This window comes from Oncorhynchus clarkii, chromosome 6 (genome assembly GCF_045791955.1).
Source record: "Oncorhynchus clarkii lewisi isolate Uvic-CL-2024 chromosome 6, UVic_Ocla_1.0, whole genome shotgun sequence".
NCBI lineage: Eukaryota > Metazoa > Chordata > Actinopteri > Salmoniformes > Salmonidae > Oncorhynchus > Oncorhynchus clarkii.
The window spans coordinates 70,114,709-70,134,747 of record NC_092152.1 but is presented as its reverse complement, the minus strand read 5'-3'; the positions used below and the strand labels follow the sequence as shown (position 1 = coordinate 70,134,747).

The following is a 20,039-nucleotide window of genomic DNA, read 5'->3' as shown; positions in this document are numbered from 1 at the left end:
TGCCTAGTTAAATAAAGGTTAGGAACCCACTGTTCCTAGGCCGTCATTTAAAATAAGAATTTGTTCTTAACTGACTTGCCTAGTTAAATAAAGGTTAGGAACCCACTGTTCCTAGGCCGTCATTGAAAATAAGAATTTGTTCTTAACTGACTTGCCTAGTTAAATAAAGGTTAGGAACCCACTGTTCCTAGGCCGTCATTGAAAATAAGAATTTGTTCTTAACTGACTTGCCTAGTTAAATAAAGGTTAGGAACCCACTGTTCCTAGGCCGTCATTGAAAATAAGAATTTGTTCTTAACTGACTTGCCTAGTTAAATAAAGGTTAGGAACCCACTGTTCCTAGGCCGTCATTGAAAATAAGAATTTGTTCTTAACTGACTTGCCTAGTTAAATAAAGGTTAGGAACCCACTGTTCCTAGGCCGTCATTGAAAATAAGAATTTGTTCTTAACTGACTTGCCTAGTTAAATAAAGGTTAGGAACCCACTGTTCCTAGGCCGTCATTGAAAATAAGAATTTGTTCTTAACTGACTTGCCTAGTTAAATAAAGGTTAGGAACCCACTGTTCCTAGGCCGTCATTGTAAAGAAGAATTTGTTCTTAACTGACTTGCCTAGTTAAATAAATGTAAATTTAAAAAAAAAAAAATCAAGTCCAGAAATGGCATGGCAAACAAACCAGGTTGAGATCTACACTACAAGACCAAACAAATGCAGATAAAACATTTATTTCCATAATGTGTCATGAGTAAAAGAAACAAGAGCAAATGTCAAATTGCAAACCTAATTTGATGCCAAAAAAGTTTTGTACATTCAAACCAGAAAACCCATTAAACTGCTGTAGCACGTAGCCTTGCCATTCCATTGCAACAGAATCAGAACAACCTTCCCAACATCCACTAGAGTGCCTTCGAACATCCTTGTGCACATTGACCTAATAAGTAGCATGGTTATATAGACGTGACACAATAATGTTCCAAATATGTCTATGGGAATGGGACAAGTACGGGGGAAAACATAGAAGAAAACCTAGCATTTAAAATGAAAGTATTTGCTGTGTCTTCATGAAAGTGGAAGGTAAACAGGAACTTGTTAAATCAAGAGGGGATAGAGCAATCAATCAAACATAAGAGCCCAGAATTGGGATCACTGAAAATCAATTAAGTCTTTTAAATTTAAACAAGAATAATTTTTACATACTGTATGACACCCATGGAGTATGGCCTAAGCATAAAATAAATTAACTATATATTTTCTTTAATGAATCACACCAAAACAGAGGATCTTTCCTTGGAAAAATATATGCACATCTTTGAAGATTAAGCGAATACAAATAGAAAATGAAAACCCCATGTTAAAATCAGACATTTGGGGGGGCAACATCCAATACTTCAATGGATCTTTACAAGTCTCCTCTTTATGTGGGCCTATATAAGGTAGTGGTAGAACATGACATTTTATCTGTATGATAATCATACCAACGTATACCAATTTTCTGAATATCATATCATTTGGTTATGCACACCATTTTAGTTATTAATCCAGCAGGGATTTTCACAGCCTCTAACAATTTGCAATAAAGCCGGTGAATTCAGATAGGATGAAGGGAAAGGATGATTTCAGCAATATGTTTATTTCTTCACTGATTTCAATAATTTTATATTACCATGTCATTATTTGATATTGGATTACCATGATATATTCTTCCATCATAGTTAACAACCACTGACCAGTGATATAGAAACATTCAGAGGCATTTTTGGTTGGAGAAGTACAAAATCATATGACATTATCCAGAGTAGAGTGGAATGGTGGCAAATTAACCTTAACATTTGAGACGTTGATAGGCATTGGCTGTGTGGCTATGCGAGGATTTGCACATCTTCTAAGTCATCACGGTTTGTTATATTGTGATAAGTCCTCTTTCTGCTCTGAACCGCTGCATACCTAAAACTCTTGTCTTCATAATTTATAATCTTTTGAATATATATAACTATATTTATACAGATTGAGATTATATATATATATATATATATATATATATATATAAATAATCAAACACAGATAGGCTCAAGACAGTACTGGTCAATACACATATATAGAGAAGACTGGCTAGGGAGCGCTCAACAATGTCTCACAACAACTGCTATCTCAAAGATCTAAAGCTTCTGGAGGATCAATTCCTTTCATTACCCCTACATTGCACTGCATCAACATTAATTGTACATAATTCTGAGTAAAGTGGAATGTAAAATTGAGAAGCCAACCAGCCATCACAGCACTTATCAGTAGGCAAACCAATTCGTCCCAATCCCAGATATGGACTGGGAACAAAGCTATACATTGATTCATAATACAGATGGTAATGTATACAGATGTATAAATGTGTGACACCTCAGATATGGACATCTGCTTATGGTTGAAAACTGCTGGATTTTATTTAGTGTGAGTGACAGTTGAGAGCTCGCAGGCCTGAGTGCATATTTACAAACTGTGCAGGGTGCTGTTGCTGTGAATGGGCAATGTTCAGGCCGCCACAGTGGCTCTATTTGTGGCTCCACTGTTACAGCTCTTCTGTCATCTGCAGCAGAGTGTTGATGGCGGCATCCTTGTTACCTTGCTGGGCCTCAATTACAGTGCGGATCACTTCCCTGTCCAGATTGGGGAACATGTCCTGCAGTGCCTTAAGATCCTCCTCACTACAAGGAGCTTCTTGTGGGGCGACTGTGGGTGCTGCAGGCATACCCATGGGCACCATTCCCTGGTTGTATACAGTGGGCACTCCTGAGAAGAGCAAACCAGAGAGAAATGGGTAAGCAACAATCTCCTATTACATGTATAATTTAAACAGGTCAACAGTTCTTAAGGGAAACACACACTCTAATAAACATCAGCCTTGCACAGTAAGTAGATCACCTGCTGGGCCCCGATGAGCAGTGGCAATTCAACATGTAGAATAGTCAGGAAAATGAACAGAAAATGACAATGTTCTGTGGTCAGTCAGAGGCGTGGTCTGTTTCGTCCTTTAGTTTCACTTACATAAGGCAAGCTATGACCACTTCCATTTGGAAAGTAGACTAGCAATCAAAATAGAACTGGGCCTTAGATGGCTGCAGTGTCTCTGTCCAAGATTGCCTACAGTTGAAGACTGACTTGAGCCCGTTTTAATATGTTTATAATTGTATAATTAGCCTAGCAGTAGTAATTATTATGTTATGGGTTAGATGGAAAGATTTATGTGCATTGTATTTGGGAAGAGGGAAAGGGGGCCTGTCTCTGAGGGCAAAAATTATTCCATAAGGGTGGAATAGAGCTGATGGAGTTTGAGCTGATAGATCATAATTACTGTTCTATAACACTGTCTTGTATCTTTACTGTTTTATATACTCTGAATATGAATATACAGTTTTTATATATTCTTAAGAGATCTTAAGTAGTGTTAGATTTAGGGTATTTGTGTATGAGAAGTGTAATTATCTAGTGGTTTGCAGTAGCATGTAGTCGTGTTAGTAGCCTGTAGTCGGTAAGTGTGCTTTTGCAGCTGCAACACCAAGTGTGGTGAATTATTCTAGCTTGCGTTTTCTTGGAGTCCATTTGGGTTATTGTATCAAAAATAAACCTAACACTACATCACAGTGGAGAGTATGGTTCTACTCACCTGCAATGGGTATGTATCCTACCCCCTGCTGATAGACTGTGGGCATGAGGACAACGGGTGGAGACATATGCATACCTGCTGTCATGTTCTGAAAGCATGAGAGCCAAAAGGAAGAGATAAGGGGCAAGTTGTTAGATAACATCAATCAATCACTTTCAAACTGTACTACAATGACAATGTACAATTTGAGCATGTGTGTTTTATGAACTCACAGCATAAGACATGACCAGGTTGATCATGCCCTCCTTGTCATCGCCTTGTCTGCCACTGAGGCTGTACCACTCATCAACCACACTGCCCTCTCTCAGGCCTTCCGGGATGGTGACGTGTGTCCATGCAATTCTGTCATCCATGGAGAATGCCCTCTGGAAAAGTGACCAGCACAAACACCTCAAATCAGTAACTTGTCCCTAAAATCAAGGATGATCATCAAGAAGAAATACTCAAAGTATAATGCTATCAATAACTCTAGACAGGCTTAGTTGTCGAGCCAATAACAAGTTATGATCTTCTCATCACCCACCGCCCCCTAATTCCTTCTTTCTTACCTCATCAAAGATCTCCAGGTAGAAGGAGTCTACTCCAGGTGGGACAGTGCACTGGATAACTTTGTTCCATCGTGGATTCTTGGCACCATTATGGGCTGTGGGTGTTTCATAAACAGCATACCCTAGTCGGACCCTGCAGTAAGGGTCCATGCGTGTCATACCATAGTTTTTAGCTAGCTTGGCCTGGAGAAAAGAGGGACATAACAGTGATTCACAGGAAAACATTCCCACTGCATTAATAACCTTGTGTTCCACAATAAGTCTTGATTCTAGGGAAAGACCAAGCAGATGCCGTTAAAAAAAACCTACCTGCACTACAGTGATGCTAAGCCGTCCTACAGTGCCCAGGGATCCCCCATACTGCAACTGCTGCGCTGCTTGGGCATCCAACTGAACTTGTTGCTGCTGCTGGGTGGGAGTAATACGCAGGAAGTCTTGGGGCAACTCCCCAATGTATACCTAAAAAGACAAAAGGAACGGAGGAATTGTGAGTGAGGACAGGTAAACCACACTAGAGGAAGAAAAGGGTCACAATATGCAGCGATTTCTCGGACACACCGTTGACAGCATGTTAGGTGACGCGACAAACAATGGACGCTATGTGAGAATTCTACAAAGAACAGGAGTAAACAAATCTATTTTCACTAAATGTTAATAATATGGTCGTCAAAATACATGAATCATTTGAAAACATTAATGTGGCCATGTCTAAAAATCCCAATACTGTAATGTTATGATATTTACGCGATATGAGCCAAAATCTAAAGCAAGTGCCGTGCTAAGAATTCTGTGGGACAGCCCTTTTGTGAAACCCACGAAATCAGTGTGTTCATATTTGCTTTAGGCGAAAGCTATTCCTCAACCTATCAGAGTAAAATCTGTGTGACATTGTATTGCTAAGAAGTATTGGAAAGTCCTGAGGGTGTTTTTTAAATTTATTTTTAAATTTATTGTAAATTTATTTAACTAGGCAAGTCAGTTAAGAACAAATTCTTATTTTCAATGACGGCCTAGGAACAGTGGGTTAACTGCCTGTTCAGGGGCAGAACGACAGATTTGTACCTTGTCAGCTCGGGGATTTGAACTTGCAACCTTCCGGTTACTAGTCCAACGCTCTAACCACTAGGCTACCCTGCCAACCCATTTCATGGGTATTGGACATCCTTGGACTGAAATATAAGGTAAAACTATATTATTTTGGCTCTATCATTAAAAAATTTCTTCAGAGACACAAAAAAAACATAGCAGGTTACAAAGTAGAGCTTCGTAGCCAGTGTTGCCAACTATTTTTCAGTGAGACCAACTATTGGCTCCTTGATTTGTCGCTAGATGACGTTTTGCCTTGCGGCACAGCTACGTTCGCCGATTAAGCATTTTCTTCTCCCACTTTTGATTTCTGCAGTATTGATTGGGAAAAGTCGCTAAAGGATATCAAAAATGTAGAAGCCCACCGTGTCAAAACTCCCCAAAAGGCAGCCTGAAAAGTAGCTGAATTTGTCGCTAGAATATTTGACCAATAAAAAAGTCACTGGAGGGATCTGAAAACGTACTACATATAGCGACAAAGTCGCTAAATTGACAACATTGCATCGTAGCTACAATTTGATGTAGGGGTTGCTCCAAATTCCTGTTCCCCCCACTCACATTTCCATGATTAGTGCTATCTTGCTAGCTGTGTGGGAGTGCTTGACACTGTTCCATGAGGCAACTGGGGCGAGAGGCAGCGCTGTGCAGCATTGGCAGTATTATGCCACTTTTTGTGATTAATGGTTTTATTCTTTCAAGTAAAAACTACAAGAATTCAGTGGCAACAGGCTTACAATCGATAACAACATAGCTAAGTGAATTTAAAATGTGTCCCAGCTATCTTTCTGTGCAGCCGGCTAGCAGGCAGCTCACTGTCTTTTCTGAGCCTAGGCTAATTCTTTGCTGGGAATGGTGCAGTTTATACTCCCTTTACCAGAGAAATTCATCAACACCAAAAAATAACATTACAATGTAATCCAACTCAGGCGTAGGCCTACCTTAGAAGTAAGCTATGTTATTAGACTAGTAGATTTCTGTGTAACAGTTCAGACTTAGTGAGAAGTGTGTCTGTGTTTGGCTATGTGTGATGTGGTGTGTGTGTGTTTGTTGGTGGGTGCTGTGTGAGGATTCAGAGAAATGTGTGTCTGTGTTAGGCACTGTGTGTGTGTTGGTGGGGGGTGCTGTTTGAGTGTGTGGGGATACTGTGTGTGTGTGGGATATGCAGAATGTGTATGCAGGTGGCACAGGGTTGGGCCTATTATTTGGAACTCTGGGCCTATTCAGTTGGACAACTAACTACAATATAACTGTGATATATACTGCCTAACAGTTGCTAATTGGTAAATACGAAATACTAAGTCTGCTTTTTGTTCATAATTATGTAATTAATGCCAATTATATGTCCTCTTAACACCCCTGGTGTGTGTGTGCACACGGGCATGGGCTCCACATTACTCCTCAGTGTAAACTACCAGTTCTGCATAAAACATCAATATATGTTAACAATGACCACCTTTGTTTAAATCAATGGTCTTAACTTCCTGTATTTTGTGTTTATTCCATATAGATCAATTAGCATATTAAAGTATCACATTTTTATAAATTGTACAAAAAATTATTATAATTTCATAAATTGTTTAAAATTGTTACAAACTCTCAGTTTTGCATAAAACATTCAGATTTGCGAATTATATGACCATTCCTACTTTTAATTATTGGGCTTTAATTATTGTAATTGTGTTTTGCATACTGACTTATTTGCGTATTAACTGCCTAATTTTCAGAATATGGCATTTTAATTTCATACATGTAATTTTATTTGAATCATCTCTGTTGTAGATAAACCCTGAAAATGCATAACAATATGACCACCCTATCTTTAGTTATTGGACAAAAAGTGTCAGGTGACTTGGTCCCTTAAATTGAGAAGGCTTTTCAGTCCAGGGTTCAATCAGTCTGGGAAACCGGACCAACATCATCAGATCTAGCTTAGCCATGCCTCTCCATCACTGCCCTATAGAGGTGGTTCAGTAAAATGTTGCTCTCTTGCCTAGACTTCAACTCAAATTGGCTAACAGACAACAATGGTTTAGCTGTGTCCTAATAAACTCACGCAAGTTTAAATCTGGGCAAGTAACATTAGCTAAGCTGGCCATATAGGCACTAGCTACAGCCATTTGCCTCACATGCTGACCACACCGCTCACATCACATGCGTTGCAAAATAAATGTACACATACAGTTGAACTCAGAAGTTTACATACACCTAGGTTGTAGTCATTAAAACAAGTTTTTCAACCACTCCACAATGTCTTGTTAACAAACTATAGTTTTGGCAAGTCGGATAGGACATCTACTTTGTGCATGACAAGTAATTTTTCCAACAATTGTTTACAGACAGATTTTTCACTTACAATTCACTGTATCGCAATTCCAGTGGGTCAGAAGTTTACATAGTCAATTTAATGTGCCTTTAAACAGCTTGGAAAATTCCAGAAAAAGATGTCATGGCCTCAGAAGCTTCTGATAGGCTAATTGACATCATTTGAGGCAATTGGAGGTGTACTGCCTTCAAACTCAGTGCCTCTTTGCTTGATATCATGGGAAAAACCAAAGGAAATCAGCCAAGACCTCAGAAAAACATTTGTAAACCTCCACAAGTCTGGTTCATCCTTGGGAGCAATTTCCAAATGCCTGAATGTACCACGCTCATCTGTACAAACAATAGTACGCAAGTATAAACACCATGGAAACACGCAGCCGTCAAACCACTCAGTAAGGAGACGCGTTCTGTCTCCTAGAGATGAACGTTCTTTGGTGCAAAAAGTGCAAATCCCAGAACAACAGCAAAGGACCTTGTGAAGATACTGGAGGAAACAGGTACAAAAGTATCAATATCCACAGTAAAACGAGTCCTATATCGACATCATCTGAAAGGCTGCTCAGCAAGGAAGAAGCCACTGCTCCAAAACCGCCATAAAAAATACATACTACGGTTTACAACTGCACATGGGGACAAAGACCTGACTTTTTGGAGAAATGTCCTCTGGTCTTATGAAACATTAATAAAACTGTTTGGCCATAATGACCATCGTTATGTTTTGAGGAAAAAGGGTGAGGCTTGCAAGCTGAAGAACAACATCCCAACATAAAGCACAGGGGTGGCAGCATCAAGTTGTGGGGGTGCTTTGCTGCAGGAGGGACTGATGCACTTCACAAAATAGATGGCAAATGGGTCTTCCAAATGGACAATGACCCCAAGCATACTTCCAAAGTTGTGGCAAAATGGAGGGATGGGACAAAATTCACCCAACTTATTGTGGGAAGCTTGTGGAAGGCTACCCAAAACGTTTGACCCAAGTTAAACAATTTAAAGGCAATGCTACCAAATACGGTTTGAGTGTATATAAACGTCTGACGTGATGAAAGAAATAAAAGCTGAAATAAATCCTTCTCTCTACTATTATTCTGACATTTCACATTCTTAAAATAAAGTGGTGATCCTAACTGGCCTAAAACAGGGAATTTGTATTTGTATTAAATGTCAGGAATTGTGAAAAACGGAGTTTAAATCTATTTGGCTAAGGTGTATGTAAACTTCCGACTTCAACTACACATGTTATTTAATCATTGCACACACACTGCCCGTGAGCGTCTGCGTAGCCAGGCGCTAAAATAGAACTTGGTTCTATTTGTGAAGCTTAACGCGCTGCAAGTCCTGCCTCTCCCATCTCCTCATTGGTTTTTAGGAGCATATACCCACATGGGTGATTGAAAGATTAACTGAGGTCCACACTCCAGTCAGTAGTGGCAATGTACCTTAAAGTTGGTTGCCAACCACCATATAAGGTCAGAAGAAGAAGCAGCCTGGAGGAGAGACTACTAGAAAACAAACTTTTACCCTTTTATCTGTGGATTAGAGGACCTTGGAATTTCAGCTAAAATAACAACCCAATGTTTATATCCCAGGACAAATTGGCTAGCAACAGCAAGCTAGCTAGCTAGATTGCCATAAATCTTTAATGCTTTTTGACCTGTCCCCAAATTAATATAGTTGGTTCAGAGTTTGTTTTGATATTTCAATCTGCGTGTCTTAATCGCGTCTGGGGAGTGGGGACAAAATCAACATGCGTGCGGTCTGGTCAGCATGTAAGGCTCCTGTGAATACAGTAGTTAGCTAGACGGAAGATGGCGGAAACTGAGGTTTTGTTTGAAACTGTTAGTGAGTCGAGTGAAGCTAATAGTACAGAAAGTGAGAATGAGTGGGTGACAGCGGCGAAGAAAAAGCAAAACAAGAGAAGAAAAGCTATGTTGGAAAATAGGAAACCACTAGACTCGTTTTTGGTCTGAGTCAGTGTTTTGGATCAGATTTGGATCAATACTACTTGGGAAACCCATTTCACGTCTCCATGAAAATCTGGAATGTGTTGGAAAAAAGTGTGGAGTCAGTGAGTCACAAGAAGTGGTCTTTTTGAAGACATCGATGGAGTGGTTGGTGCACGTCGATTGACCTGTATGGTATACGGATAAAATAAGTTCCCTACTGTTCTTTGATGAAGAGTGTTTTGCGTCTTCGTGATTTCACAGCCGAGGCAGTGCAAGAAATCCTGTCGTTGAATGTAGCCCCATCACAGGCCCCTGAGCCTGTGTGTAGGGATGTATTTTATGTGGACTGTGAAATGATGATTTATGTATTTTTTTAGTTGAAGTGTTTTATTTTGTGTCTTTTCCCCCTTTCCCGGAATATTTTATTTTTAGTGCTTATTCAATACCCCATCCAGCTGGTGGCGGTAATGCACCATTGCCATTGGATACCAACCGCCGTTAAACCCTATCGAAGAAGAAGTAACGTTAGGTAGCTAGATAACTGGCTAGTTGACTTTAGATTTAACCAGTAGCGTGGTAATTTTCGTAGCTAGTTAGCCTAGTGTTAACCACGCAATTGTGGTTATTGCTTCTTGCAAGCTCTAGCTAAGGAGCGCAAGCTAGCTACCGTTAGCTATATGGCTATATCCAGAGACTTGCCAAACTTTAGTCTTCTAAATTAACTTAGCTGGCTGACGTAAAAACGACCCACCCAGCAAGCTAGCTTGTTGAAGCTAATGCATCTACCTGGAAGTTAATTTGCTACTGTAACTAGCTAACTTTGTTAAATTAACTAACGCTACGGTGTTGTTTGCATTAAAACGTTGCAGCTAGCTACATATAGTGATTATTGAAGCTAACGTTAGCTAAAATGGTGTTTATCCGTGTTCGTTAGCTAATTTAACGCTAGCTAGCTACTATAGCTTGTTATATTTACCTGTCCTCGTTGGGTGCTAATGGTAGTACTCATTCCGTTTTGAAGTGTGTCAGTTTCACAAATAACAAAAGCCTACTGTGACAGTGTACAGTTTGAAAGAAGAGAGGAAATATGACTAGCAAAAAAAGTAAACAACTCAAGCTCGCCAGCTATCCAATCGTGTCACGCCAAGAATCCTGACTAATCAGCTGACTTGACTTCGTTCAGCTTCTGATTGGTGCGTTTCAGGACATCAGTAAGGGTGCAGTCGCAAATTCAGTCTGATTTGGGCGAGAGAAAAATATAGTGCAACTCAATTATCCATAATAGCCAATAGCTTTTCTCCTTAATTTTCACAAAAAACAGGACAGCCAGAATTTGCTTTAATCTGTTTTATTTCTTTCCCAACATGTGCATAGAGGAAAAGCAGATGAGGACAGGAATGCATAGGCTATTCACTCCGTTATTATTTTTATTGTAACGACCCTAGTCCAGGGTCGTTACATTATATTATTATTATAATCCATGATTGTCCTCCTATTAGATTGAAGTGAGTTGTGAGTATCAAATCTTGTTCACACTGCAGGCCTTAATGCTCAAGTCAGTTTCGTTTTCAAATCCACTTGGAACACTGGCTGTCCAAACAGCAAGTTACAAGTGACCAAATCGGATTTCAGACAGCGGTCATTAGTTGACATGGCCAAGCTTGTTGTCATAGTAACGATTGGTGTGCGCACTGGCAGTGGTGTAGGCTGATTGGTGGTGGTGCTCTTACTTCTTCCTATCAATCAGAAGTTATGTAGCAAGCTAAAATGACAACAATGCCTGCCATGTACGTTTCAAAGTTGCTTTGAATGATCAAAATCATAGTGTAAGAAAACTTTTAAAGCTTCGAAGGATAAGATGATCCCACATTCAAAACAAGCCATTTTTGGTCACAGTAGTCAACTAGCTAGCTAGCCGTTTAGCTTTCTAGCACATTCACTAATTTGTTTGTAAACAATTAACAAGCTAGTTAGCTACCACATGCTCTTAGCAAACTGTCAACAAAGCAGCTAGCAAGCAACAAGATATGCCAAATAACAGTCTAAAAACCAATTAAGGGAAAATAAATAAGATTTCAGACACAAGGTACATGGCCAGGAATCAGATTTGTATCTGACTTCAAACCACCTTGATGTGGTTTGATATATCTGATTCAAGCCCCCCAAAAAAGCCATATTACATGTGTTGTGATAACTGTGTTGTTTGCTCTATAACATGTTAGTTCATATGCCTTGCCACTGTGGTATATAGGCCTACGGCCGAAACATTAATATGATGCAATGGGTGTGTTTGTAAATTCAATCGGTAGTGCTAGAGTGCGCTCAGAGTGAGCTCTGGGCGTTTGTAAATTCAGAGTGTTTCATGGGTTGATCTGACCTTTCTGACCTCAAAACAGCAATCAAGCACCCAAGCGAACTGGCTAATGTTGGCTAACTTGCTAGCTACTTCCAGACACAAATGAAAGTACACCTCACTCTGACCTGAACAAATCCAGTCATTGACATTTGCCTACAATGCCACTGTTCACGAGACTACGGGCTATGCTCCATTCTTTCTCATGTTTGGTAGGGTCCCTCGGCTACCAGTGGATGTGATGTTCCGCAATGTTTTGGACGACTCCAGTGTTGTGGATTGCAACAAGTATGTCGAGACTCTGATCACTGGGCTGAAGGAAGCTATGAGTGTTGCCCAAAGGCACACTGACAAGCAACAGAGACGACAAGGTCGGGAGTATGACAAGCGGGTTAAAGGCATCAGTTTGTCCATGGGGGAACATGTCCTCATCGCCAACAAGGGTGAAAGGGTCCGCCGCAAGTTGGCTGACAAGTGGAACCCCGAGATTTTCACAGTGACTTCAGTCAATCCATAAACTCCCACGTACATAATGCAAGACCGTTACGGCAGATTGAAAGTGGTTCACAGGAATCTACTGCTGCAGGTGAATTTCCTGCCATTATAAATTGATGATTCAGTGCACTTCAATGACAGTGATGCTGCAGGACCTTCAATCAATGTAGATGCAGGAGAGGTCACCGACTCCGGTGATGGACTGGACAGGGAAGACATGGAGGACTCTGGGGAGGAAAGTGCATCTTGGGTGGCGGAGGATTCAAGCGATTACTCCGAGCTCTGGACATCGGATGGAATGTCAAAACCAGAAGAACCTTGCTTGCTTGAGGAAAATGACCTGGGAAATACCTCTGAGATCCTGGAGCTGATTCCTTCAAACCCTCCTCTGATCAATGATCTAAGGCCAGAGCCACTGTTAGTCACCATGGCCCCTAGCCCAGTGGCAGGTCGCACAAGGGCGGGGAGGGTAGTTAAACCAGTCGAGACTAATTGAGTCAATCCACCAGAAGGTGCAAGTTTAACATAGTATAGAGATATAATTTAGTACAGAATGACGATTTTTGTAAGGCTAAGTAGGTTGGTATAGTGTAAGAGGCACTATGCATCTAGGGGCAGTTGAAGGCCTGACCAACTTTCACTTGCCCTGAACCCTATGGGTAGCTTTGAGCTGAATTCAGAATTATGCCTTGAGCTTGGTAGGTTATTTTGTTCAGTTTCACAAGGTTGGTGAAATTCAGGAGGGGTGAATGTAACAGTTGTTGAAGTACTGTGTGAATTTCACCAGGTTCATATATCAATATGGCATGTTGATTTGTTATTATGCATGCCTGCAAGCTGGGAGTAGGGGAGTGTGTACTTATGTTTTGCCCTGCGTGCTCGTGCTCAAATCATTTTGATGCACTATGAAAGAAAGAGGCGACGATTCGCAGAACATACGTGCTCTACAAATGTTTTATTTTCTTTTGGATGCTGATGCAGGAAACAGTGAGTGAATTGTGCTTAATTAAAACAACCTGATCTCCAAAGTCCACTTCTATAGTCTCAATCAACCACACACAACGCATAGTTACAGCGGTGCAGTACAGCACAGGTTACACTTACAGCACTTACACTTACACTCCTATCAGGTTTATACAAGTGACGAGAGACTGGTCTAGAGGGTCAGGGCTAGGGACCCTGAGCTAGGGGGTCAGGGATATGGGTTCAAGGCGAGAGGGTCAGGGGCTAGGGACGCTGAGCTAGGGGGTCAGGGATAGGGGTTCAAGGCGAGAGGGTCAGGGCTAGGGACGCTGAGCTAGGGGGTCAGGGAAAGGGGTTCAAGGCGAGAGGGTCAGGGCTAGGGACGCTGAGCTAGGGGGTCAGGGATAGGGGTTCAAGGCGAGAGGGTCAGGGATAGGGTTTCAAGGCGAAAGGGTCAGGGCTAGAGGGTCAGGTCTAGGGTTGAATTTGGGATATGTTCATCTCACACAGGTGTAAGGCACGTTTCTCAGTGTGTTCTTTCTCGGAGGTAGGTTGTTCAGGCCTAATTTGGCAGACTTAATGAGATCTGATGTACCTCTGAAGGTACATTATCTCTTAATAAGGCCTAGTTAAAGTAATTATGGTACAGCGGTCCAGAGAAGTCGACAGGCCTCATCATTACACTGATGAAGGTGGGCCGTCCAAGGACGGGTTGAGGAAAAAAGACACGTGCACTTGTGTGAGTGAATAAACTTTTGGTAGGAACTTTATCTGATGCATTCCAATGTATTCTGTTGAAGGAATTAAATGCAGGAGCACTAAGGTTTCAGATACTCATAATAGTGTCTGTTGATGATGGTGTTCTGTTCCCTGCGTATTTGTCTCCCCCTTCTGGTGGTTTTCTATAAGCAGTTTCTTCCTATTGTGACCGTGACCCTCCCTACCATGTGACCTCATTAAGTTGTTTTTCTAATGGAAAATGCAGAGATGGTGGATAAATAAAGATACTTCACTCAGTCTGTTTACCATTGAAAAAAAATCAGAATTTCTGGTCTACTTGAAGGGATGGCTCTCCCATCAACACCAATGCGATAGCACCTGAGTCTACCTAGTTAATTGACTTCCATTGATGCAGAAAAAATTAGGGAATGGAATGTCTCACTTCCTCTTCTGTCTCTGGAAGAGGGTGGTTGATTCTGCATACAGCACATTTGTAATCTCCATCAATCTGCAATGTTATGCCTTTGGTAGCATTGTTGGTATGTAACATATTCTTTAAAGGTGCAATATGCAAAATTTGCGATGCCATTTCCTGGTTGCTAAAATTAGAATAAACCTCTGTGAAATATGTTATATAGTATTTTCAGCTGTTTGAAGCTGGTGTACAAAACCAAAGTAAAAGACGCAAAAACTAAGCTTAAGAACGGGAGGCATAGAAATATTGCACATAGAAGAGATCGACTGCGTCTTAGACTTGCTTTCAGCAAGAATGACACATCTATAACTCACATTTCTATGTGAATTTGGTTGGGTTTCCCCAAAAGTTACATATTACATCTTTAACTATTTACCTGATATAGTGGATAGTTATTTTGGTGAACTTTTATACAATATATAATGTGATAACTTTGTGAAAAGTGAGAGCTTTTGCTCTATTGGTGTTCATGCTAATTCTTTATCCTTCCTGTTGTTTTCTCATACAAGAGATCTTTTTTAGTCTGGGTCCACAGAGGTGCTCATGTGTAGACCTAGGACCATTACTAGGAGATGGGAGAACAGCCCTTCTCATCATTATATTAAGGTTAAAGGAGAACAGAACAGACAGTGATTATGAAAGGCATGATGATGAGGAGGAGGAGGGAGAGGAGGAGGACAGGGTCAACCCCTAAGAGATACAAAGATACAGACAGACGTTTATTTAAAAAAATATATTTCACCTTTATTAAACCAGGTAGGCTAGTTGAGAACAAGTTCTCATTTACAATTGGCCAAGATAAAGCAAAGCAGTGTGACACAGACAACAACACAGAGTTACACATGGAGTAACCAATAAACTGCACTACACTGCACTGTTTTCTGACAGTCAGCCTCTTCACTCTAGTCTCCCCTCTCTGAAACTCCAGGAATATTCTGAACACTTCCACAGTTGGGGGAAGCTGTGTAATGGAGCGGAGAATCAGTCTCTGTAGTTTTACACAACGTGGACAGAGTCGTGAGGTCTCACTTAAATGAGATAAACGATGAATCATTGGTCCTTTACATAATCCGACAGCTGTGGTTTCCATTTTTAAATACAGTTTGATTCAACTCATCTCCCTCTCATTTGGGTTTAAATGGACAGAGGGCTCCTCAACTTGTTTTCCCTGAGTTCCTGAGTTAATTTACTGTGAAATGAGGGAGCCACCCTCATCTCAGTATCATTGAGTAGACTATCCCCACACTATCAGTGGTTGAAGATGCTATCATGTACTGTACATTAAATCAATTGCAGATAAAGAAACATCACTTCAGGTTCACCATTGATTACTATGGAATCACCACTGTTACTTTAAAATATACAAATGAAGTCCAGCAGACGGAACAGAGTAGCAGTGCATTTATTATTCAACTGGTAGGACAATATCGCCATGCCAGCGCATTACCCATGTATGGTAACGCATTGTCACTTAAGGGTCTATCTGAGTACCAAAGGTGTACGCACAGCTCAATCAATTCCTCCAGCTGTCAACACAATCAAATGAAGAGTGAATGCGTACCAAAATACGCATTGGTTGGGAATTGTGGTGAGGTGCGTGATTGAGAAGTGCATCCCACGTGGATGGTGGTCTATGTTGTTGTCCACATGCTGTTGTGTTACAGCCTGAATTTAAAATAGATTAAATAGAGATTTTTTTGGCACTGGCCTACACACAATTCCCCATAATGTCAAAGTGGAATTATGTTTTTACATTATTTTATTTTTTACAAATTAATAAAAAATGAACAGCTGAAATGTCTTGAGTCAACAGGTTTTCTAACCCTTTGTTATGGCATGCCTAAATAAGTTCTGGAGTACAAATGTGCTTAACGGTGTGCAATAAGTGTTTAAACAGCTTGGAAAATTCCAGAAAATGATGTCATTGCTTTAGAAGTTTCAGGTAGGCTAATTGACATCATTAGAGTCAACTGGAGGTGTACCTGTGGATGTATTTCAAGGCCTACCTTCAAACTCAGTGCCTCTTTGCTTGACATCATGGGAAAATCAAAAGAAATCAGCCAAGACCTCAGAATTTTTTTTGTAGATCTCCACAAGTCTAGTTCATCCTTTGGAGCAATTTCCAAATGCCTGAATGTACTACGTTAATCTGTACAAACAATAGTACGCAAGTATAAACACCATGGGACCACGCGGCCGTCATACCGCTCAGGAAGGAGACGCGTTCTGTCTCCTAGAGATGAATGTACTTTGGTGCGAAAAGTGCAAATCAATCCCAGAACAACAGCAAAGGACCTTGTGAAGATGCTGGAGGAAACAGGTACAAAAGTATCTATATCCACAGTAAAACGAGTCCTGTATCGACATAACCTGAAAGGCCGCTCAGCAAGGAAGAAGCCACTGCTCCAAAACCACCAATAAAAAAGCCAATGGTTTGCAACTGCACATGGGGACAAAGATTGTACTTTTTTGGAGGAATGTCCTCTGGTCTGATGAAACAAAAATAGAACTGTTTGTCCATGATGATCATCGTTATGTTTGGAGGAAAAAGGGGGAGGCTTGCAAGCCAAAGAACACCATCCCAACCGTGAAGCAGGGGGGTGGCTGCATCATGTTGTGTGGGTGCTTTGCTGCAGGAGGGACTGGTACACTTCACAAAATAGATGGCATCATGAGGGAGGACAATTATGTGGATATATTGAAGCAACATCTCAAGATATCAGTCAGGAAGTTAAAGCTCGGTCGCAAATGGGTCTTCCAAATGGACAATGATCCCAACCATACTTCCAAAGTTGTGGCAAAATGGCTTAAGGACAACAAAGTAAAGGTATTGGAGTGGCCATCACAAAGCCCTGACCTCAATCCCACAGAAAATTTGTGGGCAGAACTGAAAAGGCGTGTACGAGCAAGGAAGCCTACAAACCTGACTCAGTTACACCAGCTCTGTCAGGAGGAATGGGCCAAAATTCACCTAACTTATTGTGGGAAGCTTGTGGAAGGCTACCCAAAACGTTTGACCAAAGTTAAACAATTTAAAGGCAATTCTACCAAATACTAATTGAGTGTATGTAAACTTCTGACCCACTTGGAATGTGATGAAAGAAATAAAAGCTGAAATAAATCATTCTCTCTACTATTATTCTGACATTTCACATTCTTAATATGAAGTGGTGATCTTAACTGACCTAAGACAGGGAACTTTTACTTCTATTAAACGTCAGGAATTGTGAAAAACTGAGTTTAAATGTATTTGGCTAAGGTGTATGTAAATTTCAGACTTCAAATGTATGTCATATCATTTGAAAGAGCTGTTTCTCAGCTTTCAAGATATGTTGAATGTTTTCATATATGGTTTGACACCAGCAAATTATGCTAATTCATGCACACAGAGGTCATTTTCTTATTAATTCAGGTATTCCAAAACTCTCCTGCCAGTGATGTAACAATACCAATATGGTGATTTACAATTAAAACAGATCGTTATCAATAAAACGTCCCAAAACAATTTAGATTTGGCAGCTGGGGGGCAAGGAGACCACCAGCTCCGCTAAAACCATTGACAAATTCATGCCGTTTTCAAGGGATTGTTAATTAAATGTTATAACTATTTGGTTTTAATATCATCACCTCTTGAAGAGCATAGTCAGAACTAGACATTTCCAATTATTCCACATTTAGCTCTATGATCAGCGTTGTACAGCAAGTAACTGCATGCTTTTTATGATAAGTAAACATCAATTGATTTTTGAGGGTAGCCGATCCAATGTGTCATTTAGCCGGCGTCATCAGAGATTAGGCTTTTGGAAAGAACTTGACATCGGAAAGACCTCGTCCTGATAAAGTTGTCAGTCGGACTACTGTCATCTGCACTGTAGATGGCAAGCAAATCAAACAATATTTGGATATTGCCATCTATATAGCCTTCGTTTCTCTCCAAATTTGTACACTATGTTACCCGTTTCCCCCAGAAAGCCTATAATTGTCAATCTCCCTTTCGTTGTCTCTCTTTGCCTTTCTTCTGTGGTGGTCATTGTTATGGCAGTATTGAACTGTCCATGGTACCTGTACCAACAGCATCTGTCACAACCTGAGAACAAGCTGAGAACTGCAGTTAGTACAGTTGATTTTTTTAAACATTAGTACTACATTCAATCTTTGCCATGTCAAAACTCAGCGATCTCAATGCTGCAATTCAAACTGGGAGCCAAACAGTGATCAAATGGCTTTTCTACGGATCTATGATCTCTCTGAGGTCAATGTGGATATGTATGCAACCCCATTGAGTACAACTTTTTGTATCTTCAAAACAATGCTGTACACTCTTGTTTTGTGTAGGCTTTGGTTGCGCTATCCACTGCACATCACTCAGAGTGAATTCAACAACATAGCATTGTCTGTTATAGTGGTAAATTAGTCTAAAATTAACAGGTACAGAAATAGTAACAGTAATGCTCCCTAAAAACAGTTAAGGGGAATTTAGATCTAGCCAACTCGGAACAATTAAGTAGCCTTCCATTTCTTACAAGTTCATTCAAATTCAGAGCATGTCGGGAGTGGGTTGGAGGCGGAAATTCTTCCGGATAATCTGATGGTTTCATTGGTTCGACCTCCTTTGAAACTTGACAATCACCACAGAACGCAGGGTGATCCCAAAGCATACATGTTGGTGCCCACATGGAGAGAAAGTGCACTGAACGCAGGGTGATCCCAAAGCATACATGTTGGTGCCCACATGGAGAGAAAGTGCACTGTTGAATTTGATGAACTGAGGGCAATGTCCTCATTTGATTTCTCCTCCCCGTAAAATGTTGTGTGTAACAATGCAACGCATCAGATTAGGGGAGGCCGGGTTGGTCTAAATTGCTAGTTGGTCATGGGGTGGGGGAAATCCAATGAGTTGGTTCTGAGGCTGGTGGAACTGACTCTGATGATTGTGAGTTGTATTTAAATTGATGTTTTGCGTCACCTCATAGTAATAGCACCGCACATAATACTCTGTGTATATATTCTCCATCTACATTATAGTCTCTCTGTGGATACATCACCAATTTCTATCAACAGGTAAGAGCAACCTGGAGATCATCTAGACTAGCCCTATTATCACTCACATGGAGAGAAAGAGAGAGAGGGTAAGAGAGAGTATGAATGAGAAAGTGGTGCCTGTGCCATAAGACCGCCTCCTCCACTTAATATTCTTTATTCCGTTAATGGAGCCTGCCTCAGTAATTGATGACCAGTTTGTGGGTGGATGTTGACTTTGTCGTAACCCGGCACAGGGGAGGGATGGATATAGAAACGTACATAGTTTCTTATGCTGGTGTAATCACTTCAATTAATCATAGTTAAGCATATTAAAAGCGCCAATCTGCATGAAAATTAGATTTCTCGCTGTGGGTACTGGTGCTGGTATTGGTATTCCACTAAAGGTGTACTCTGAGCTACATGTGGAACTACACTTCCACTTTATAACCAGTAGGTG

At 40.7% G+C, this 20,039-nt stretch overlaps 1 protein-coding gene across 1 annotated transcript; it reads right to left on the bottom strand.

The window, feature by feature from the left end:
* Positions 1-952: 952 nt before the first annotated feature.
* LOC139411536 (toll-interacting protein-like) lies at positions 953-10,711 on the bottom strand. Its single transcript, XM_071158010.1, has 6 exons — positions 10,531-10,711; positions 4,513-4,662; positions 4,204-4,386; positions 3,868-4,020; positions 3,656-3,743; positions 953-2,781 (listed from the first exon to the last, which is right to left on the bottom strand). Exons 1-6 carry the CDS (start codon positions 10,561-10,563, stop codon positions 2,561-2,563), a joined length of 828 nt encoding a protein of 275 aa, XP_071014111.1. The 5' UTR covers positions 10,564-10,711; the 3' UTR covers positions 953-2,560.
* Between the last annotated feature and the right edge of the window lie 9,328 nt (positions 10,712-20,039).